Source organism: Lepidothrix coronata, unplaced genomic scaffold (assembly GCF_001604755.1).
Source record: "Lepidothrix coronata isolate B3197 unplaced genomic scaffold, Lepidothrix_coronata-1.0 Scaffold24, whole genome shotgun sequence".
NCBI classification, from domain to species: domain Eukaryota; kingdom Metazoa; phylum Chordata; class Aves; order Passeriformes; family Pipridae; genus Lepidothrix; species Lepidothrix coronata.
This window is the reverse complement of record NW_016690204.1, coordinates 1855760-1878510: the sequence shown is the minus strand read 5'-3', so window position 1 is coordinate 1878510 and position 22751 is coordinate 1855760. Positions and strand designations below refer to the sequence as shown.

The following is a 22751-nucleotide window of genomic DNA, read 5'->3' as shown; positions in this document are numbered from 1 at the left end:
GGTGGAAAGAGATGAGCTTTGAGGTCCCTTCCCACTCAGGCCATTCTGTGATTCTAAGTTTCCCAAGTCCTTTATGAAAGAAATAACTAATAGGAGGGATCAAATAAAATCAGTTACTTAAAAACATTGAGATGTTTGTTTTCCAGCATCTGCATTTGTGATGCAAAGAAATGACATGTAGAGTATGATTGCTTTAGAGTTGCATCTCTGAAAACCAAATCACTGAAAACTCTTCTGAGGGTTGGTCTTGGTATTCTTAGAGGTCTTTTCCAACGTTAACAATTCTGTGATTCTTTTCTTAAATGAAAAGACCTGTGAAAGCTGAAATGCAGACATTTTATTCTTCCCCTCCAAGAAACTTAATTAGCACACAGTTGCAGATTTTCAGGGCTTTACACAGCTGCCTTCATTAATTTTTTTCATTTACATGCAGGAACATCAGACTTGTTCCATCTTATCACAGACAGTGCAATAGGCTCTGAATTATTTTAAACTAAATGGTCTAAATCTTATTTGCATATTAGATAAATATAGACACAGACTGGGGAAGAGCTGCATCCAGATCAGGTGTTGAAGCTGATTTATGCATGTAAATATCCAAATCACAACAATCCCTTTACGCTGCCAAGTATGTTTTCACTTCTAGGCTGGTAAAAGTGACGTTGTATGGATCCCAGATTAAACTGTACAACATTGAAACCGCAGTCCCCTCTGTGCTGAAACCTGACCTCATCGATGTGTGAGTATGGGAGACACTCTGCAAGGGATGGCACCCAAACTGGGGACCTCTGTGGGGAGGAGAAGCATTAGAGCTCCTGGGTGTGCTGCTCTGACCCCTGGTGGGAGCTGTTCTGTGAAACACTGCTCCAGCTGTTGGCAGCTCACCAGCAGGGCCCCTTCTTTAAACTGATGAAAGTCAAGGCTGCTGCCAGCATTTTGGACCACTGCTTCCTCTAAGGGGTGTACTCAGGTCATTTAAAGAAAAATACGTTTGTGCTGAGAGGTAACAATGCCCATTATATTAGCTCTGAAAGCAAACTGTAGAAGCCTCATTCTTTTGCAGTGTAATTACTGATTAAATAAGTGTTACAATAGTGATATTGTAAAGAAATTGGATCCACTGTCAGTGTGTAGTTCCAGTTCATGGATTTTTTGCTACCAAAGTCAGATCTATGGCTCAGGTAAAAGATGTTTTTCCTAGTTGAGGGTTTCAAGTCCTTGGCTTCTGAGACAAGCGTGTGTCTTCCAACTGTGCAAGCCATTCCTGGGACAAATGACTGCCTGCCATCCAGACATTGATATTGTGTGAAATCTTGATGCTGGTGGTGATAGGTCACCACTAGGACAGCCTTTTAGGGACCTTCCCTTCCCAAGGCTGTGTAGTACAAACGTGTTCCCTGCCAGCTGGTGTTTTGTGGGCAGAATTGAAGGTTTGAACATGTATTCTACTTTGCAATTGCATCTATAGCAGCTCCTTGAAAAACCCACTAGATTTCATCATAACAGTTCCCTGAATGTCTCCTGTTAGTCCCACGTTAATAGCACTGAATTTTATGCAGATGGTGTTCTTCTAATTGTCTCTTTCCTTTTCTCGTTTAAAATAATTTGGGAGATGTTTTCCATGAGCTGTTAACGAGGGGTTTTCATCCTTTTCTCTGCCTGATGCCCCTAAGAAACCTGTGATCCACTTTTTAATGCTTTCTTAACAAAGGCACTTTGTCAAACATTTGGAGGACACCTGTCTGAAACATCCTGACTCGAATTTAATATGGTGATAAAAGTGTCATTATAAAGTATGGTTATAGTCAACCTACCAGTTGATGATAATTTGACCTTATCAATTCACACCTCTGGCTCAGTACTGTGGGTCAATGGTGAGCCCAGTTGCTGCACACCTTTAAATATGCCTTGAATGTACAGGTTCCAGACCAAGAAAAAAATAGCAGTAAGGAATTTTTCAAGACAAAGCTTCCAGATTTGTGTGAGAGTACCCGATGTGCGTTCCCAGCCTGCTGTCAGAGCTGCCCACCATGCTCAGCACCGTGCCCCGCTCTTTGTGTCCCCTTCATCCTGTGTCTCTGACTGCTGCTGTGCCTCTCCCCAGCCACGCTCAGTCCCTGGCAGCCCTGCAGGCCTACGCACATTGGCTGGCCCAGTTCTACAGCGAAGTTCACCGGCAGAACCCGGAGCAGTTCATCTCTCTGGTGTCCACGGCGCTGGAGGCCATCACCCCCCTCATCAGCTCCAAGGTACTGCTGCCACCGGGCTGACACCTGCAGCAGGTGACCCACAAGTGCTCAGGTCTGCTCTGGACCACTCTGGGGCTCTGGGGGTGGGTCTGAGAGAGACACAGCAAATGTCTCGTAGGGTGAGACCAAGAGCAGTTCTGAATAACACTGCGTCAAGGTAATCAAGAATAAGCAATTTACAGGCTTATAAACTAATGATTTTTTGGCTTGAAAGCAAGGAAATCTCTGTTTCATGGTGTTAAGGGAACTGACTTACACTCTAATTGATAAATAAATCATAGAAGCATGGAATTGTTTAGGTTGGAAAGGCCCTCCAAGACTGAGTCTAGCTGTTCCCCCAGCACTGCCAAGGCCACCACTAAACCATTTCCCCAAGTGCCACATCCATATGCTGTTAAATTCCTCCAGGGTTGGGAACTCCAACACTGCCCTGGGCAGCCTGTTCAAATGCCTGACCACCCTTTCCATGATGAAATTTTCCCAGTATCCAACCGAAAGCTCCCCTGGCACAACTTGAGGCTGTTTCCTCTCACACTGTCCCTTGTTCCCTGGGAGCAGAGCCCGACCCCCGCCTGGCTTCCCCCTCCTGGTCCTGGCAGCCCTGGTCCTGTGTGACATTGGTTCTGGGTGGAGTGTTACTGGGCAGCCTGAGCACCCTGTCTCTCTCAGGTGCAGGAGAAGCTGCTGCTCTCTGCGTGTCACCTGCTCGTCTCTTTGGCCACCACGGTGCGCCCGGTGTTCCTCATCAGCATCCCAGCGGTGCAGAAGGTGTTCAACAGGATCACAGACACTTCTGCCCAACGCCTGCCAGACAAGGTGGGTTGTCTCAGGCACGTCTCAGTGTACACCAGGTGTCCTTGAGAGGCTGTGCCTCAGCTCTTACTGTAACAAGATATAACCTCAAAAAGTACGGAGGGGCAGCAATTCTCTCTGTATTGTGGATATCCAGTGATGCTGTTTGTAATTAATGATCTATTTCAAGCAACAGCATAAGGAAGAAATGCAATTGCACCTCTTAGATCTGATTCCTTTCTCACTTGCTGACACAGTCCCTGATTCTGCATCATTTTTACAGTACAGGCACATTGATTCTGACCTACAGGAAGAGTTTTCTGTGAAACATAGGTTAGCACTCCACATGCCTCACTCCAAGTTACTCAAAGTACTACAGTTACTCCAAGTACTATAAATGGAATATACTTAGAGTATTTATATTACTTCTGTAATATAAATTCTATAGATATATTCTGCTTATAGTACTAAAAAGCCACAGTGGAGGCTGGGATATGGTTGTATTGTGTGCTAGCAAGGAAGCATAAAGTACTGTACAAGTGAAGAAGCTCAGTGTGTAAACCAGACAAGAAGAATTGCAAGTAGAATTATCTTTGTTTTTATAAACAACAGAGACTTACTGTATCAGAGAAGGTCTGGCAGAGCTGGGAGCTGGTTCCAGGCCTTAAATACTGGAGCTTTGCTTCTTCCTTACCTTGCAGAGCTGTTAGTTTTCACTTGGGCTCACCTGCTCTGAACTCTTTCCTCAAACAGCGAGCGCTGCTGATGTGTAAAATGTCACTTCACTCTGGGGTTGTGCTCTAACAAAAGTTAAATTGCAGACACGGTAAAACTCTTTGCTTAATGTTGCCCAGAGAAGCTGTGGCTGCCCCATCCCTGGAAGTGTTCAAGGCCGGGTTGGATGGGGCTTGGAGCAGCCTGGTCTGGTGGAAGGTGTCCCTGCCCATGGCAGGGGGTGGGATGAGATCAGAGAATCACAGAATATCCTGAGTTGGAAGGGACCCATAAGGATCATCGAGTCCAACTCCTGGCCCTGCACAGGACACCCCAGCAGTCCCACCCTGTCCTACCTGTTGTCCAAACCCTCCTGGAGCTCTGGCAGCCTTGGGGCTGTGCCCACTGCCCTGGGGAGCCTGGTCAGTGCCCAACCAGCCTCTGGGGGAAGAACCTTTGCCTGAGATCCAACCTGACCCTGCCCTGACACAGCTCCAGCCCTTCCCTGGGTGCTGTCCCTGGTCCCCCCAGAGCAGAGCTCAGTCCCTGCCCCTCCTCTGCCCCTGCCCGGGCAGTTGGAACTGCACTGAGGTCTCCCCTCAGTCTCCTCTTCTCCAGCTGAACACCCCAAGTGCCCTCAGTGTCCTCACACAGCTTCAAATCAAGGCCCTTCCCCATCTTAAATGAGCTTTAATGTCCCACCCAGCCCAAACCAGCATGTGATCCCGCTCTCTGGTCCCTCCCAGGCCCAGGTGTTGGTGTGCAGAGCCCTGTCCAACGTGCTGCTGCTGCCCTGGCCCAACCTGCCCGAGGGGGAGCAGCAGTGGGCCGTGCGCTCCACCAACCACGCCAGCCTCGTCTCGGCCCTCACCAGGGAGTACCGGCAGCTCAAGGCCACGGCCATCCTGCCCCAGAGGAAAGTGCAGCTGGAGGACAGTGAGTACCACGTGTCCTGGCAGCTGCAGTGTGAGCAGCACAAAAAGCTCCTCAATAAGCTCATTTTCCAATACTTATTGCCGAGAAACTTTCTAGCCTGTGGGGAGGGTGGGAAAGGAGCAACTGGTGTTTTTCTTCCTATTTTTGGAGGTTTTTCTGCTGTGTGAAGGGCACTCCCACCCTGGGTTGCTTGTAAACTCTTCCATCAAAGACTGTCTTCCCAGGGAAGGTGGAATCAAATTGAGGATAAAACTTTAAATAGCAGAGATTGCTTTAGGAATACTGAACAGCCTAATGCTGGGAGGTCGTAGTAGTAGAAAGAGTGGCTGGAAACAGCATTAATGAAGATCGTGGTTATAAAAACTGAAGAGGGCAAATAAGAATTTCTTCGGGACTTGGGAAGTGCTGTAGAGGGGTTTTATATGTAGGAGGAGAGTTCTGAACTGATGGGGTGCAGAGAAACTTCTGTCTGTGTTTTGGGACTGGTTTGGGGCATATCTTTTGGGGGTTTTTTAATTGAGGGTCACTTTAAAAATTAGTTAGAAATACGCAGTGTCAGGTGTGTGAACCTGTTACCTCTGGGTAGTTTTGGCAGATACAGGAAGTATCACTTCTCTTGTTTTGCAGCCAAAGTGATCATCCATCAGACACTCAGCGTTCTGGAAGATATTGTAGAAAGTATCTCCGGAGAGTCCACCAAGTCCCGCCAGATCTGTTATCAGTCGCTGCAAGAATCCGTGCAGGTCTCACTAGCCCTCTTCCCAGCTTTCATTCATCAGTCAGGTATAACCACAGGCCAGGTTTCATGCTGTGAGTAGCTCTCTGACCCCCTGATCACACCCAGAGCAGCAGCTCAGAGTCGTGGTGGTGTTTTTGTGAAGTGTGTGGACTTGCTGTGCCTGGGTGTGCTGTGAGGCTGTGCTGGGTGGACTGGGCCGAACCACAAAAGGGAAGGGAGATCTCTGCCAGCAGGAAAGATGGTCACACAATTCCAGAAGATGGAGATGATCATGAGCACAAAAATAAGCTTTAAAATACTCTGGCTGTGTTTGCCATTTACGTTCTCTCCAGAAGCTTGAAGACAAAGAGGAATAGATCTTGTCAGATTAGGTCAAATGATGTGGGGTTTGGGGATTTTTTTTCCCTGTGATGGAACCAGGACTGTCACTTGGGAACCTTCTTCTGGCCAGCAATTTACATTTTGTATCACGTCAGGGTGCTTGTCTCATGACGAGCAAGGTGTTCCAGGAGAACTTTTGGAGTTGGGTGGGATTTTCTCAGTGAAGCAGCTGTGGAGGAGGAAAGGAAGGGCAGAGAGGATCCAAGGCAGCCAAGCTGATGCTGTGACTCCAGTGACCTGTTGCCTTCAGAACAGGCTGGCAGCCTCATCAGTGTCTGTTTATTGGCTGTCAAAGGCTGTATGATGAATGAGGAGCTGAGCAGCTCCAGCTTGCCATGGTTATTCCATCTTTCTTGGGACTGGTGAGGGGTCAGCTGGGTGCTGATCAGCTCACTGCATAACCACGTGCTCAGAGATGACTTCTGAAGCTGAACGGCCTTTTCAGTTCCTGCCAAAAAAAGAAGCTGGGTTCTGTCTCCTCCACCCCAAGCTGTGTGGATGTTTTGGATTTCCTGGTGTTTCCTGTTAACCCTGTAAAACCAGTAAGCAACTGGAGATGGGCCTAGAGCATCCCCTGAGCTCTCTCCAAGCAGTCTGTGTAGGCAGAGCACACTAAGGGCCTTGCTGGCAGTGCTGGGTTTGTTCTGAGGTGTTTGGTGCTGCCTGTACTTGTCATCCCTGGCAGGTTTTGGAAGTGGATGAACAATTTTTAAGCCCTGTAGTGCTGTGGGTGTCAGTTCCTAAGACAACCCTGGTGGTAAATTCCCAAGAGTAAATGAGGTTCCCTGAACAGGAGGAGCAAACTTAAGGCATACATAAAAGACTTAAACATAAAAGACTTATTGATGCACTCAGATGTTCCCTTAACATGCACTTTTTGCTTTCCTGTTCTTATCTTAGATGTGACAGATGAGATGCTGAGCTTCTTCCTTACCCTTTTCCAAGGCCTGAGGGTGCAGATGGGAGTGCCTTTCACTGAGCAGATCATACAGACCTTCCTGAACATGTTCACCAGGTATTGTCCAACATTGGTCACTTCTTTCTTACCCCTCAGGTTGATTTATCTTCATAAGCTGCTCACACAGAGTCCTTGTCCCTAAAGAGTGTGCTGTTTCCAACCTTTGTGTCCGGACTTTTGTCATGTCCCAGGACTAAATCTGAGGAGAAGATTTCCAAGTCGTAAGTGACCCAGCATATGCACATCAATCAATTGCCATTGTGCAATTCCAGCTGTCCTGTGGACTTTCTGGCAGTGTGGGATGTTGAACTGGACTGTCACGTTCCCTATTAGCTCCTGCCCGAGATCTGAGGGTGCCCCATCACTTGAGCATTTTTCAGGGTGTGGAGTCGGTCAGTCCTCAGTCACAACTTATCTCCCTTCTGTGGCTTAATATACTTGACCTGTATTAATTGAGCAGATTTCGAGGCGTTAGGTGTTTTCCAGTAAATCAGGTGAGCACACATCTCTGGGAAGGCTCCTAATGACTGTTTGTTGTCCCAGGGAGCAGCTGGCAGAGAGCATCCTCCACGAGGGCAGCACCGGCTGCCGGGTGGTGGAGAAGTTCCTGAAGATACTGCAAGTGGTGGTGCAAGAGCCAGGCCAAGTGTTCAAGCCTTTCCTGCCCAGTGTCATCTCGCTGTGCATGGAGCAGGTGTATCCCATCATTGCAGAGGTAGGGCTGCCCTCTCACAGGAGAGGGAAGGGGGAATGGGAGGGGAAGGCATTGCTGAGGAGTGGCAGCAATGAAGCTTTGGCTTTCCAAGAGCTGTAAATGTCAGTGCCTGTGGAGGAAAACTGGGTGAGAAGTCAGTGAGAACTGGAAGCCGTGTGGGTGGAGGATTTTGTTAGGACTTGTCAAGAAAGGCTAAAATTATAGAGGTGGTCAAAGCAAGAGGTAAAACTCAAAACTCAGCATGATCCTACAGCTGCTGAATTTGGTGCTTCCTTTGGCTGCCAAGCACAGCCCTGGATGTGGGTCCTTTGGCAGTGGGATCTGGGGGATGAGTGGGATTCCAGCACAGGAGCCTACTTTGAATTGTGTTCCCCTCTCCTCCCAGCGCTCATCTCCTGATGTGAAAGCAGAGCTGTTTGAGCTGCTTTTCCGGGTCCTGCACCACAACTGGCGGTACTTCTTCAAATCCAGTGTGCTGGCCAGTGTCCAGAGGGGAGTGGCAGAGGAGCAGATGGAGAACGAAGCCCAGTTCAGTGCCATCATGCAGGTAACTCACCTCTCCCCAGCAGAACCCTTCCTGCAATGGAGCACACAGGACTCGTGGCAGTGCATTAAACGTGGAATCACAGAATCCTTTAGGATGGAAAAGCCCTCTGAGATCGAGTCCAACCATTCCCCCAGCACTGCCAAGGCCAGGCCCACTGACCCACGTCCCCAAGTGCCACATCCACATGGCTTTTAAACCCCTCCAGGGATGGGGACTCCACCTCTGCCCTGGGCAGCTGTGCCAGGGCTGGACAGCCCTTTTTCCAAAGAAATTTTCCCAATACCCAATTTAAACCTCCCCTGGCACAACTTGAGGCTGTTTCCTCTCATCCTGCCCCTTGTTCCCTGGGAGCAGAGCCCGACCCCCACCTGGCTCCACCCTCCTGTCAGGGAGTTGCAGAGAGTGGGAAGGGTTTTTCACCTGTAGTTGTGTAACTCTTCCAAACTCACCTGGATGTCTCATTTTGGGAGATACTTATATAATAGTCTCAGTATTAACTTCAGGCTGGTTGACAATACTGAACTACTTGTTTTATTACTTGGCTCTCGTTGGTTTGATACGAAACTCTTATTTAATGTTTCTGTAAGTGTTCTCCACACAGTCAGTGGTTTGTGTGAAGGATATTAATACTTTGTGTGCTGGTTTCCACACGAGTTCTGAGGGCAGAACTGGCTCATTCTTAAAGGGGACTTGGGCCATTTTTATTCATTTGACAATAAATGCCTGGTTTGGGGGAATAAACTCTTCTTTTGTGATACCTTGAAGAGGAATTATTAAAATTCTGCTGCCTGTCTCTGTACAGAGCTGACTTCGTCTGCTTACATCACCTGTACAGTGTTTTGGAGGTGTTTAGGGTGTAAAAGATGTTTTATTTCACACTGTGCAGCCCTGCCAGGTTAGTTCAGGGTCCAGCAAATTTTGTTCCTGGGTTCTTTACTGCTTCAGTCATGCCCAATTCAGCCTCCCAGGTCCCACCTCTAAATTCTTTCTAGTGCAGGGCAGTGACATCTGCCAGTCACCTTGGTCATATGACTGGGTCATATGACATGCACAAACTTGTGCATGTGTCCTGGTTTATTCACTTTTGGTAGCATCCCTGAGAAACAGCCCCATGCTTCAGGAGCAGCCTGCCTGCTGAGGGAGCTGGGCTCAGCATCCCTGTCCCTCTCAGTGCCAGCTTGGCCTGCCTGTTCCCCATGGACCCAGCTTAGCAGCTGCTCTGCAGGGATGTGACCATGTTCCCACTAAAATTCCCATTGATCTGGCAGTGGCACAGTTGACTTGAACAACTGCCTGTGTTGTTATTTTGCTGCACTGAGGCTCCCAGGGGTTTGTTCTGGTGTCAGGGTGAAAATGATGTTGTTCTGCATGGCATGTCTGATGTTTGCTGTAATACCAATCCCTTTCCTTCAACTCTGCTTTGTTCCCAGGCCTTTGGCCAGTCCTTCCTGCAGCCTGACATTCACCTGTTCAAGCAAAACCTCTTCTACTTGGAGACGCTGAACACGAAGCAGAAGCTGTACCATAAGGTGGGTCCTGCCTGACTTCTGTGCATGGAAATAGGTGGGTGTTGTTCTGGGGCTTGTTTTAAACCACTCAGAAACTGCAGGTCAGGATTTGATGGCTTTTATGCCACGGCCTTTGGGTGCTTGCCATGGTCTGGATGGTGGGAGTGGTGGTACCACCTCCCTGATCTTGTGCAGGGGGCACGGGAGGGATCCCAGCTCTTGTCAAAGTAAAGCCTTGATGTGTGTCCTCCTGTGACAGTGAGAGGAAGCAGAGAACAGGCAGTGACAGTCTGGGAAAGTAGGAATTGGGATCATCAGTGGGATAGTGGACAAGTCCCTCCAACTATCCCATCTGGGACAGGGTATCCAGTACTCACAGGCACAGGTGGGTGTCTCCATCACTGCCAGGCAGGACCAGCCTCCAGCCCCTCTAAGCTGTTAGCTGCTGTCATGAGGGATTACAGGAGGAATCCAGGGAATCTGGTTAGCCTGTGAAAGCAGAGCTTTCAGTGTCCATCTGTGGTCACAGCTGAAGGACAGCCCTTCATGTTCACAGGTGCCTGGAGCAGAATTCCAGGCAGCTGGCCACATTCCCTGGCTCTGGGGAGGAATACAGCTGGCTGGAGGTGGAATGGGACTTGATGCTGGTGGCTTTAGCAATACTTAAAACTTGGGTCAGAGCAGAAAATCCCAAAGTGGTTTGGGTTGGAAGAAACCTTAAAGCTTATCCAGTTCTGCTCCCTACCATGGGCAGGGACACCTTCCACTAGCTCAGTTTGCTCCAAGCCCCGTCCAACCTGGCCTTGGACACTCCCAGGGATGGGGCAGCCACAGCTTCTCTGGGCAGCCTGTGCCAGGGCCTCCCCACCCTCACAGGGAACGATTTCTTCCTAATATCCCATCTAACTCTGCCCCGTGTCAGTGGGAAGCCATTCCTGTCTCTCCTGTCCCTTGTCCTGTCCCCTCCAGGCCCTTGTCCCAAGTCCCTCTCCAGCTCTCTTGAAGCCCCTTTAGGCCCTGGAAGGGACTTTCAAGTCCCAAAGCATGAGGTAAGTGTGGCCAAATTAATTTTTAACTTTAAATCTGATATTACTTTGCCTTATTTTAGCCATTTTTGATCTGGCTTGGCTTGGAAAATAACCTCAGTGCTCACAGGAGTTTGCAGAGCCCATGGGTGCGGTCACGCCTGGTCCGTCCTTGCCGGATTTGTCCTTCTGGCTGCCCTGGTCCCCCCCGTGGGAGCAGTGAAGTCTCCTGACCATGTGCCTCTCTCCCTGTGCAGAAGATCTTCCGGACGACGATGCTGTTCCAGTTTGTGAACGTGCTGCTCCAGGTGCTGGTGCACAAGTCCCACGACCTGCTGCAGGAGGAGATCGGCATCGCCACCTACAACATGGCCTCGGTGGACTTCGACGGCTTCTACTCCGCCTTCCTGCCCGAGTTCCTGGCCAGCTGTGATGGGGTGGACTCCAACCAGAAGAACGTGCTGGGAAGGAATTTCAAAATGGACAGGGTAAGAAGGGGAACGCTGATATTCCCAGGATGCACAGTTTTCCCCCCAAAACGCGCTGGTGGAGCGTCTCCAGGCGGAGTTTTTCCAGGCAGTACCTTTTGTTCCAAACATTCCCACGCTCAGCAATCCCCAGCCAAGGATTTCTCACTGTAGGTAGCAGAACTGCCGTGTCATCTCTCAGTCTGCTGGATGCTGTAGGAGTTAGGGAATATGTTTCCTGGAAGAAGTTTTAATAGGGGTAGACTGACATTTTCCAGAGTGGGACACTCGGATCCTTGCCAAAATCTTGCTCCAGCTGCTGGCCAGATGGGTTACAGTTAGGACAGCAGCAGAATAGCTGCAATGGCTCACAATCCTTGAAACCCCTTGTGTGTGGGAATCAAATGGGGGGTCTTTAACCTCCCTTGGGAATATCATGGCAAACCAGCGGGTCGTGGCTTCCATCTGCTGAGGCTTGTCCATCGAGTGATTCCTCTTCTGAGGGAGATAATGGGGATTTAAGACCAAGGGTGAGGGTAGGAAAGGAGCCTTGGGAGAATTACTGGCCTCTAGAAGGCAATTGCACTTCAGGAAAATCAGCCCTTGGTAGGGAGTATGTGGCCCCCAGGAACCTTGGCACAAGGGCAGCAAGGAATTACTGCTGGAAGAGCTGGGAGTGTTCAGCCTGGAGAAGAGAAGGCTCCAGAGAGACCTGAGAGCTCCTTCCAGGGCCTAAAGGGGCTCCAGGAGAGCTGGAGAGGGACTTGGGACAAGGGCCTGGAGGGGACAGGACAAGGGACAGTGGCTTCTCACTGCCAGAGGGCAGGGTTAGATGGGATATTGGGAAGAAATTCCTCCCTGTGAGGGTGGGGAGGCTCTGGCACAGGTTGGCCAGAGAAGCTGTGGCTGCCCCAGCCCTGGAAGTGTCCAAGGCCAGGTTGGACAGGGCTTGGAGCAACCTGGGCTGGTGGAAGGTGTCCCTGCCCATGGCAGGGGGTGGAACTGGATGAGCTTTAAGGTCCTTCCAACCCAAACCAGTCTGGGGTTCTGACCATACCTGTTGAGCCTGAGTGCATGCTCATAAGCCAGTGCTGGGAACAAGGCCTGGATCCTGCAGTCAGCTCTGCATGGAGCAGCTCTGGAGCCATCTCTGCTCCCTGTCCATGGGCTGCAGAAAGCGGAATTCCCTGGGCTCAGGCTGCAGAGGAATGGATCAGTTCTCATGTGTGAACACACCCCTGGGTGTTTGGCCCTCCCAGTCTCCTTCTGTTCTCACTGTCATGTTACTCTGCTGTACCAGGTGCTGTTTGTTCTCTTCCAGGACCTGCCCTCCTTCACACAGAACGTGCACAGGCTGGTGAACGACCTGCGCTACTACAGACTCTGCAATGACAGTTTGCCCCCTGGAACTGTGAAGTTATAGTTGCTGCACTGGACTCCTCTTCCACCACTGTAGGGAACGGATCCATGTTTCGGTTTGCCACCACCCCCTCTCCTCCCGGGATTTGTCAGTGCTGCAGGACATGGGGTCCTGCCCATGGCCACGCCCTGGATTCACACACCACGCTTCCTTTTAGTTCTCCTTTCCCAGCCCAAAGGCCCTCAGCTGGAGTCAGCAGGATGTGTCTTAACGCCCACTCGTGGGGCATCCCAACTGTTGGAAAACCCTCTCCCCGGGCTTTCCTCCTGCTGTAACGTAGCACTTTGTTGCGTCCGGAGATTTCTGTGGAGTTGTCTTGAGAGATCATGTCGGTATCAAACACGAGGCAGAAGCGCCAAAGACTAACTTCAGACATTCATACCTTCGTGTCATTCCACCTCCCTGCCCTGCCCAGCTTTCAGAGGAGTCTCCTGATGTTGGGACTGGTTTGGCACTTCTGTCACTCCCTTTGTTTTTAAATTGCCTTGAAAACCTCCCTGATGTTTTCGGGGATTAGAGACTTTTTTTGGTTTTTCTAAACATTTTCTCATCATTCCATTGTGATACTAAAACGACATGCTTAATGGGAATAAAGTGCTTACTTTGTTGTTTTAAATACTTGGGACTGGTTAGTTTCCCTCTAGGCCATTCTGTTAATGCTTTGTGATCAGGCAGTGATCCACAGCCTTTCCCAGGATCAGTAGTAAGGAGCAGCATCCTGTCCAGTCTCCCAGCAAGTCCAGCAGCTCCTGGGAGGTGCAGATTAATGGTAGCTTCTTCCTCCTCTCTCCTTCATCACAGAATTTCAGAATGGTCTGAGTTAGAAGGGACCTTAAAAACAATCTCATTCCAAGCCCCCGTTCACACAGTGCCTGTGTTCCCTGGTGTTTTCTGTCACACTTTGGGCTGATCCATTCGTTCCCTCCAGCAGACTGTTGTCTGCATCGATCCTGAAGTGCCTGCAGGAAGAAATCTCCCCACATTCCCAGTGATCATAGCTGGGAACTCATAGCTGAAGGCCAGCAACTGGCCACTCAGTGATCCTGTAGTGGCATCTGAGCAATCCAGTGCCCAGACAGGCAGGACCAGATTTTGTGGAGCTTGTGGATCCCTGATCGTGCAGCTGGGAAGGATTTCTTTTCCCTGCAGTCTCTAGTCAGGTATTCAGCAGTATTCAGTCGGTCTTCATTTTTAAATTTAATAGATGAAATTGGAGAGGGACTTTTCACAAAGGCCTGGAGTGACAAGGACAAGAGGGAATGGCCTGAAGCTTAAAGGAGGGCAGGGTTAGATGGGATGTTGGGGAGAAATTCTTTCCTGTGAGGGTGGGGAGGCCCTGGCACAGGTTGCCCAGAGAAGCTGTGGCTGCTCCACCCCTGGAAGTGTCCAAGACCAGGTTGGACAGGGATTGGAACAACCTGGGCTAGTGGAAGGTGTCCCTGCCCATGGCAGGGGGTGGAACGAGATGAGCTTTAAGGTCCCTTCCAACTCAAACCATTCCATGAGTCTGTGAAATCAGTCTTAATTCCCTGTGGTTAATGAGCAGCTGCAGCTGGGGCTGCGTGGTGGGAAGGGAGTGCAGCTGGAAGAAGTGGATCACATTTGGAGATGTGGATGTGAGATGACTGCCTCTGAAAAGCTGTGAGGTCCAGAGGGTGAGTTGGAGTGTAGCACCATTTATCCCATGGTTCCTCTAGTTAGTTTTGTGGAAAACACCTTTCCCTGTGCGTGTTTGCCCTTGGGAGATAACGGATGCTGTTTGGATGACCTGTGCAGAGCCCTCCATCCAGGCTCTGAACTGGGACCAGTTGGATGTTTGGGCTCCCTACCCCGCCATGGGCAGGTGAAGCAGAGTCCAGCTTGCCCAGGATGTGCCTCACCTGGTACAGCCCGTGCAAGTGAGGACTGAGGTGTGGGTGGTGATGATCTGCTCCCAGCCTTCCCTGAGCTCCCTGCCAGCCGCGCCTGTCCCCGAGTACTTGGAGGGACTCAGTGCCACTATCTCCACATGTCCCCTCCCAGACTCTGACTGGGGCTCTGGCCCCCCACTTCCTTCAGCTCTAGGAAGCAGGCTTGAAGCAAACTTCCATGACCTTGTCAAGCTGCTCTCCCGTGAGGTGTCTCTGGAGTTTGGGATGCAGGGGAAGCTCAATACAAAGTGATTTCCCAGTATGGGGGCTGAGATGGGGCTTGGAGAACTGAACAGAGGGGCTCCCATCTGGGCAGTGCCTCTGTCCCCATGGCCTTAACACCCCTTTCCCAGCACCCACTCCATGCCCAGGGCAGCCCTGTGTCCCAGAGAGGGGGCACACTGGCCTGGGTGCTCCACACTGTGCCTCTCCCACTGGGCTGGGGGATTCCTTGTGCCCCAGCTCAGGCTGGCGTGGGCTGACCAGGACTCTCCTTGCCTGGACACCGGGGGCGGCAGGTCTGGGTCTTGGCAGGGTCTAGGTCCTCCCGGCATGGATTTAGGCTCTGCTCCCACCAGGCTTGAGATTCCAAAGCGGGATGCTCCGGATCGGAGAGATTCCCCGGACCGGGGTGCTCTGGACCGAGAGGATGCTCCGTACCGGGATGCTCCATGCCGGGATGCCCCTGTTCGGGATTTCCCGTGCAGGCGCGGAGGCCGCCCGGCCCCGGCGGCTGCTTTAAGGGGAGGGACGGAAGCCTGACCCGTCCCTGGGCTCGGCCGGGCCCTTAAAGCCCCCGCGGGCCGGCCGGGCCCCGCCGCGGCAGGTCCGACCGCTGGGCCCGCCATGGTCTCCCTGGGCCGCTGCCTGGCCCGGAGCCTCCCGCGGGGGCAGCCGGGCCTGAGGCCCCCCCGGCCCCGCTGCTACGGCTCCGGTGAGACACGGCCCCGTCCCTGTCCTGCCCCTGGGAACACGGTCCCATCCCTTGGGACCCAGTCCCTGTTCTTTTCCAGAGGACCCCATCCTCCCTTGCAGATCCTGCCCTGTCCCTGGGGACCCTGTCCCCATCCCTATCCTGCCCTGGGGATCCAGTCCCCGTCCCTGTCGTGCCCTGGAGACTTGGTCCCTGTCCTGTTCTGGAGGACTCTGTCCCCATCCTCATCCTGCCCTAGGGATCCGGTTTCTGTCCCTGTCCTACCTCGGGGGACCCAGTCCCCATCCCTGCCCTGTCCCAGTCCTGCCCCTGGGGACCCACTCCGGATCTCTGCCCTGCCCCTGGGGACCCTGTCCTGTCCCCCTCCTGTTCCCAGTCTGTCCTGCCCCTCGGGGCTCCTGTCCCCTCCTACCCCCGGTGGCCCATCCCTTCCCGGTGCTCCCGATCCCTCCATCCTGGCCGGGTCCCAGCCCACGGGGTCCTGCACTCCTCTGTGGTGTGAGTCGGTGCCAGGGTCTCCTACCCCATCCCTGTGTGCCAGTGCGGGGCAGAGGCCAGAGCTCGCTGCTCCCTGAAGGTCCCGAGAGGTTCGATGACCCCGGGGCTGTCCTGAGGGGACGGGGCAGGACCCGGCAAAGCAGGATGTCCAGCAATGCCCAGAAAAGGGGGTGAATTTTCGGGGTGGTTTGTCTCACTCTGCCCCCGCCAGCACCGGGGCTACCCAGCCCTGCAGCCCAGGATGGGAACCCGAAGGCTGGGGCTGATGGTGAAATGCCCCGGCTTGGCGTCCTCTCTCCCTCTCCCTTCCTCTCCTTCCTGTCCCCTCTGTCCCTTCAGCGGACAGGATGCACTGTCCCTTGGGGCACTTCTGTCCCCTCCTGCAGCGTAGCTGTGGCAGGGCCCGCGGTGCAGTCAGACCCCGCTGCCCCGCAGTGCTGTGGGTGAGAGCGATGCCAGACCCCTCCATCCCACGGTGCTCGGTTTTGCTCTCCACCAATGGACGCCGTGACCAGGGACCCTCCGGGCATGGGGAGGGACCCGGGGCCGAGCAGGAGGCAGGGTGGCACCCGCAGCCCCGGGCCCGAGACACGGCAGTGCGGAGCCATCAGCCAAAACCAGAGACAACACTGGGCCAAAGGGTGTTTCCTGGCTGGGGACACATCCCCAACACCCATCAGGGCTTTGTGGCACGTCCCTTGGGTCCCTGCTGGGACCCCGCCGGCCTGAGAGGCACAGCTCGGCCAGAGGCCACACCCGCGATGGGATGGGGACGGGGATGGGGACAGGGATGGGGACAGGGATGGGGACACGGATGAGGACACGGATGGGGACACGGATGGGAACACGGATGGGGATGGGTTCCCATCGGCAGCCGCTGGGACCCAGCACAACCCATGATGCCGCGGGGGCGTTTTGGGGTCCTGCTGTGCACAGCCTGTGCCGGCCCCGTGTCCCGCGGAGGTAACGCTGCCCCTCGGTCCGCGCAGCCCCCCCGGAGCTGCGGGAGAAGACGCTGGTCCTGGCCAAGCCGGACGCGGTGCAGCGGCGGCTCGTGGGGAACATCATCCAGCGCTTCGAGCGCCGCGGCTTCAGACTGGTGGCCATGAAGCTGCTCCAGGTACCCGTTCCTGCAGGGAATGCCGCTCCACGGCCGGCCGGGGAGTGCCGGGAGGGGGGTGCCGGGGGGGTTGTCCCCACTGTCATTCCCCGTTCCCGTCAGGTGGACCAGGGGCTCGTGGACAGGCACTACCAGGAGCTGCGGCACAAACCCTTCTACCCTGCACTCGTCACCTACATGACCTCGGGGCCGGTGGTGGCCATGGTGAGGGGCCAGGCCGGGGGGCTCGGGGGTCCCGGGGGGCACGGAGGGCTCAGCTGTCCCTGTCCCGCAGGTGTGGGAGGGCTACAACGTGGTCAGGTCCACGCGGGCCATGGTTGGGGACACCGACTCCGTGGGGACCATCCGGGGGGATCTCAGTGTGCACATCAGCAGGTAGGGAGGGGGGGATGGTGGTGGGACCCCATGGCCGTGGCACTGTCCCCATCCCTGTCCCCTCACAGGAACGTCGTCCATGCCAGTGACTCCGTGGAGACGGCCCAGAGGGAGATCGGCTTCTGGTTCCAGCGGGACGAGCTGGTGGACTGGGAGAGCAGAGACAGGGACCACACCTACGGGCCCTAGGGATGGACCCCCGTGCGTGGACACCCCCAATAAACCCTGTGCCTCCAGCCCTGGCTCCGGTCTCATCCCTCAGATGCCATCAGCAAGTGCTGGGGGGCTCTGAGGGGTACTGAGGTGGTACTGGGAAGCTCTGGGAAGTGCTGGGATATCCCTGTAGAGGCACGGGGATGTCCCCAGGAGGAGTGGGGTGATACTGAGAAACTCTGTGAGGCACCACGGTGTCCTCAGAGGGCGCAGGGTTGGTACTGGGAAGTTCTGGGAGCCACTGGGATGTCACTGGGAGACTGGGGCGATTCTGAGAAGCTTTGGGATACACTGAGGTAACACCAGAGGGCACTGGGGTGTTACAGAAAAACTCTGGGAGGCACTGGGCTGTTCCCGTTGGGCACTGGGGGGTTACTGGGAGGCTCTGGGCGGCACTGGTGGTCTGCAGTAGCCTCTGTAGGTCGCTGGAAGAGACTGGGGGGGGGACACACGGGGGCGGGGACTGGGCTGTCAAGGGACACCGGGACACCACTGGGTGGCACTGGGAAACACTGGGATACCACTGTGATGTACTAGGACACCACTGGGACACCACTGGGATGTACTGAGACACCACTGGGAAACACTGGGACACCACTGAGATGTACTGGGAAGCAACTGGGAGCACTGGAACACCACTAGGATGTACTGAGACACCACTGGGAGCACTGGGACAGCACTGGGACAACACTGGGACACCACTGGGGTGTACTGGGAATCACCAGGAACACTGGGACACCACTGGGACTCCACTGGGAATCACTGGGAGCACTGGGACACCACTGGGAATCACTGGGAGCACTGAGACACCACTGGGACACCACTGGGATGCACTGGGAATCGCTGGGAGCACTGGGACACCACCGGGACACCACTGGGATGCACTGGGAATCACTGGGAGCACTGGGACACCGCTGGGAGCACTGGGACACCGCTGGGAATCGCCGGGAGCACCGGGACACCGCTGGGAATTCCCGGGAGCACTGGGACACCGCTGGGATGCACTGGGACACCACTGGGAGCACTGGGACACCGCTGGGATGCACTGGGACACCGCTGGGAGCACTGGAACACCGCTGGGATGCACTGGGACACCGCTGGGATGCACTGGGACACCACTGGGAATCGCTGGGAGCACTGGGACACCGCCGGGAGCACTGGGACACCGCTGGGAAGCACTGGGACACCGCCGGGAGCACTGGGACACCGCTGGGAGCACTGGGACACCGCCGGGAGCACTGGGACACCACTGGGAGCACTGGGACACCGCTGGGAATCGCCGGGAGCTCCGCTCTGCCCGCGGTGCTGCAGCTCCCACCGTGGCCGCTGGGGGGCGCTGTGCACACCCCTGCCTCACGCCGTTGCCAAGGCGACGCGGCGGCCGCCGCGCAGGCGCAGTGCGCGGTGTCACCGCCCCCACCATGGCCGAGGCCGCAGTGGCCGCGCAGGCCCCTCCGGACGAGGAGGGGGACGAGTGTCTGCGGGAGTACCGGCACCTGCTCAGCCCCGACCTGCTCGCGTGAGTCCCGGGGGCCGGGGGGGTCCCACCGCTCTGCATCCCCCGGGGCCCGGCTCTCACCGTCCCTCTGTTCCCGCAGGGGCCAGGTCGCCTTCATCACCGGCGGCGGCTCCGGCATCGGCTTCCGCATCGCCGAGATCTTCATGAGGTCCGGACACCCCTCCCTCCCTCCTTCTTTCTCTCCTTCCCCTCTCCCCTTCCCCTTTCCCTTCTCTTCCCCAGCTGCGGTGACGGGCCCTGGAAGCCCCGGGATGTGAAGCCGAGGGCAGCAGAGCCCCGAGCAGAGCTTTGGGCAGGAGCGGGACTGGCTCCGGGGCTGCGGCTGTGGGAGCAGGACCGGCCCTGTCCCAGCCCGGGGCAGAGCTCTGGTTCTCTCTGCGGGCTCGGGGCCGCAGCGGCTCCTCCAGGGCCTGCCCACGCTGCCGAGGTGCCGGTGAGGAGCCGGCGCTGCCCGGCCCCTCTGACCAGCCCGTTCCCTGCAGGCACGGCTGCCGGACCGTCATTGCCAGCCGGAACCTGGAGCGGGTGTCAGAGGTGAGTCTGGGAATCCTGCCCTCCCTGGCTGCAACTGGGAGCCCTGGGAATAGTGCAGCAGGAGAGAGGACTTGCCAGTGCTGCCCTGTCTCCCAGCTCTGAGCACGCCAGCACCAGCAGCTGGTGGTGCTGGGCAGGGTGCCTGCGGGTTTAGGGGGGCTGCACCTCCTGGCACAGCTCAGTTAACCTGGAACCTGCTCTGGGGGGGCTCTTCCACACATCACGTTGGCTTTTTCTGGGGGAGAGAGAGAGAAACAAGTTGGGGTAGAGGTTTGTCAGCAGAAACGTGGCAGAACCCAAGGGCAGACTTAAACCTCAGCTTGGAGTAGTTCCAGATTCCCTTGTGCAAGGGTTGTGTTGGTTGAGGTGGGTACACTGAGCCCCAAAAGCTCCGTTATCCTGTGTTTTGGGGCAGAGGGGAAGGTGCAGGTGTGCTGTAATTTCATGTTCCCTTATATGCTAGAAAAAGCTGCAAAGCTCAGCAGGTTTTAGTCCTCTGGGGTCACAGGCTGGGGCTCCTGGTGCTCAGTGCACCAGAGTGTTGTTGGGGCTCAAAGCCTCTCACAGAAGGGGCCCAAGGGGTCCAAGCAGGGAGGTGGAGTGTCACTGGGTGTTGTGCTTAATTTGCTAGGGAAAATCACTTTCTTAATGAGTCTCAGGGGTGGCTTGTGGCAGACCCTGAGCTGCAGAGCTGGCCCCTTTCACAGCTGACACCTGCCTGCTCTGCCTTTGCCCTTTTGCCCACTAACTTTTTGGACCTAAAGGTTAATGATGTCTGTACTCGTGCCAGAAATGCCTCGTTGGGGTCCAACCTTTGTACTTGCCCTGCAGAGATGTTTCCTGGGATGTGCTGTGTCCATGGCAGGCCACAAAGATAACTGGGCTTAGCAAGTTGTAGCCTCAGGGCCAGGCCAGCATCCAGTTTGGTTGGGACATGATGTGCAGGAGTTCTCCCTGTCTACCCCAGGGCTCCCAGGCTGCTGCCAGGCAGGAGCTGGCCATGTTCAGACAGGTCTCTCCCCTGTCCACGCTGTTTGCTGTGTGCTCACAGGGATGTGGCTCCTCCCTGACTTCGTGCTCACCTGATACAAGGTCTAGGTCCAACCTCTGCTGAAGAAGAAAGTCCCAGAAAGCTTCTGAAGTCTCTTTTTATTCTTGCAGGCCTCAAAAAAGCTGGTGGCAGCCACAGGGCAGCAGTGCCTGCCTCTGTCCATAGATGTGAGGCAGCCCCAGACCATCGTGGCAGCGGTGGATGAGGCACTGAAGGAGTTCAAGAGGATCGACATCCTCATTAACGGTGAGGATGCAGTGGGCAGGGGGAGGATTTGGGACAGGCTTACTGCTGGGAAGGGCATGTTCCTGCATGGGCATCCCTGGGAGCACGGAGGTTCATGGTGCATGGCCATCCCTGTTTGCCTGGATTGGACCATCCCTGCCTCTGCCCTCGGGCTGGCTGTGCTGCTGGGCACCTGGAGCCACCAGTGTATCCCCATATCAGGGCTGTCTCCACGTGCTTGCCAGTCTACCCAGACTGTATCCCTCACCCTGCCTGTCAGAGAATTGCCCTGAACCTGTGGGATCTCTCCTGGCCTTGTTCTGACTGTTCCTGTTGTTCAGGTGCTGCAGGAAATTTCCTGTGCCCAGCCAGTGCCCTGTCCTTCAACGCCTTCAAGACAGTGATAGACATCGACACCATCGGCACCTTCAACACCTCCAAAGTCCTCTTTGAGAAATATTTCCGGGTAAGTGGCACCAGAGCCAGAGGACTCGGAGGAGAGGCTCTGGTAGGTAGGGGGTGGTGTCAAACCATACTGTGCTCCTAAGTAATTCGGGGAAGTGTGGAGGGCACAAGGGAGCGCAGCAACCGTGTACTCAGGGCTGTGCTGCTGGGCCTCTGCCACCCACCCTGTGCAGATCCATTCCATTCCCTTCCAGGGATCCCAGCCCTGACCTGGGAATCCTGCTTGTCCTTGCCCTGGGGCTTTGGGCTGTTGCAGCACCTTTCCATACTCTGCCACTTGAAGAAGCTGCTCCTTCTCCAGTTCTTTTGCTTTTTCTTGGCCTTTCCTTGTTCCCTTCATGTCCCACCTTCCTGGCAGGGCTCCTCTGACTGCCCCAGCTCTGAGGTTGGGTGGACAGAGCTGCCCCAGTGATGGTTTGGCAGTGCCCATGGGTGACTGTCCCTCCTAGCCCAGCTCTGCTGTCCTCCCTGTGTGACCCTTTGTGCCATTTCCTAACTCCACATCTCCTTTCCTTCCCCAGGACCACGGCGGGGTCATCGTTAACATCACAGCGACGCTGAGCTACCGAGGGCAGGCCCTCCAGGTGCATGCTGGAGCTGCCAAGGCTGCTATAGGTACTTCAGTGCTCCCTGCTGGGGCTCTGAGTTGTGTGGGGCCAGTAAAAAAGACAGTTCTTCCCAAATGTTGGGAAGGGAAGATGTCCTGGGGAGGCGCAAGCATGAATGGGTGTGGTTACTGCATGCCTGGGTTTGGGATGAGGCTCTTCCCTCTCTCCCAGGGTCCTTTGTTCTCAGCCAGAGTCTTCTTTTTGCCTGCCCCCCACCCCCCAATAAAAGAGTTACTGGAATGGCTCCGCTCCCCATGTCTCATTCCTGTTGTAATCCCTCCCCAGATGCCATGACCCGTCACCTGGCTGTGGAGTGGGGACCCAACAACATCCGTGTGAACAGCTTGGCCCCAGGACCCATCACGGGCACCGAGGGCTTCCGGCGACTGGGTGAGGCAACCTGGGCTCCCATCCCTGCCTGGCATCCCCCTGGGAGGGGACCAGGGGGACCCCCAGTGCCACACGGCTCGTGGGGTGTAGCTGCTGGGCAAGGCTGTCCTGTGGGCTGGCACGTCCCTGTGGGGGAACAGCCCTTTCCACAACCCTGGTACCTCCCAGGGCACTGTTTTTTCCCTTGAGTGGCATCTTTTTGTGCTCTCTGATGCCATGATGGAACGTGCTCCCCCAAAACTCAGCCTTGCCTGACGGTTTGGCTCTTGTAGTCCGTCAGGGGAGTGCTGGTGCAGCCCTGGAGGCTGAGAAAAACATGGAACTGTTGGATTGAGTCCAGAGAAGGCCATGAAAATGCTCCAAGGGCTGGAGCCCCTCTGCTCTGGAGCCAGGCTGGGAGAGCTGGGGGGGTTCACCTGGAGAAGAGAAGGCTCCAGGGAGACCTGAGAGCCCCTTCC

General features: G+C 54.9%; 3 protein-coding genes across 5 annotated transcripts in view; all 3 read left to right on the top strand.

Annotated features, from left to right (window-relative positions):
* The window catches only part of XPO6 (exportin 6), a 54545-nt gene extending 41483 nt beyond the window's left edge, over window positions 1-13062 (top strand). For both annotated transcript variants that reach the window (XM_017808713.1, XM_017808712.1), the window contains exons 14-24: window positions 647-739; window positions 2105-2249; window positions 2919-3065; window positions 4502-4691; window positions 5319-5474; window positions 6712-6826; window positions 7313-7484; window positions 7870-8031; window positions 9462-9560; window positions 10822-11052; window positions 12353-13062. In XM_017808713.1, coding sequence (XP_017664202.1) covers window positions 647-739; window positions 2105-2249; window positions 2919-3065; window positions 4502-4691; window positions 5319-5474; window positions 6712-6826; window positions 7313-7484; window positions 7870-8031; window positions 9462-9560; window positions 10822-11052; window positions 12353-12454 — 1612 coding nt within the window. In that variant the 3' untranslated portion in view covers window positions 12455-13062. The remainder of the gene's footprint in view (window positions 1-646; window positions 740-2104; window positions 2250-2918; window positions 3066-4501; window positions 4692-5318; window positions 5475-6711; window positions 6827-7312; window positions 7485-7869; window positions 8032-9461; window positions 9561-10821; window positions 11053-12352) is intronic.
* A 2145-nt stretch (window positions 13063-15207) lies between these two features.
* Window positions 15208-22751, top strand: part of NME4 (NME/NM23 nucleoside diphosphate kinase 4) — an 8332-nt gene continuing 788 nt past the window's right edge. Inside the window, exons 1-6 of the mRNA XM_017808674.1 lie at window positions 15208-15295; window positions 16783-16913; window positions 17016-17117; window positions 17188-17288; window positions 17357-17493; window positions 20386-20389. Of these exons, the coding sequence (XP_017664163.1) occupies window positions 15208-15295; window positions 16783-16913; window positions 17016-17117; window positions 17188-17288; window positions 17357-17477 (543 nt within the window). The 3' untranslated portion in view covers window positions 17478-17493; window positions 20386-20389. The remainder of the gene's footprint in view (window positions 15296-16782; window positions 16914-17015; window positions 17118-17187; window positions 17289-17356; window positions 17494-20385; window positions 20390-22751) is intronic.
* The window catches only part of DECR2 (2,4-dienoyl-CoA reductase 2, peroxisomal), a 6294-nt gene continuing 2447 nt past the window's right edge, over window positions 18905-22751 (top strand). For both annotated transcript variants that reach the window (XM_017808769.1, XM_017808770.1), the window contains exons 1-7: window positions 18905-19020; window positions 19100-19168; window positions 19503-19554; window positions 20716-20851; window positions 21172-21296; window positions 21817-21910; window positions 22189-22293. In XM_017808769.1, coding sequence (XP_017664258.1) covers window positions 18923-19020; window positions 19100-19168; window positions 19503-19554; window positions 20716-20851; window positions 21172-21296; window positions 21817-21910; window positions 22189-22293 — 679 coding nt within the window. In that variant the 5' untranslated portion in view covers window positions 18905-18922. The remainder of the gene's footprint in view (window positions 19021-19099; window positions 19169-19502; window positions 19555-20715; window positions 20852-21171; window positions 21297-21816; window positions 21911-22188; window positions 22294-22751) is intronic.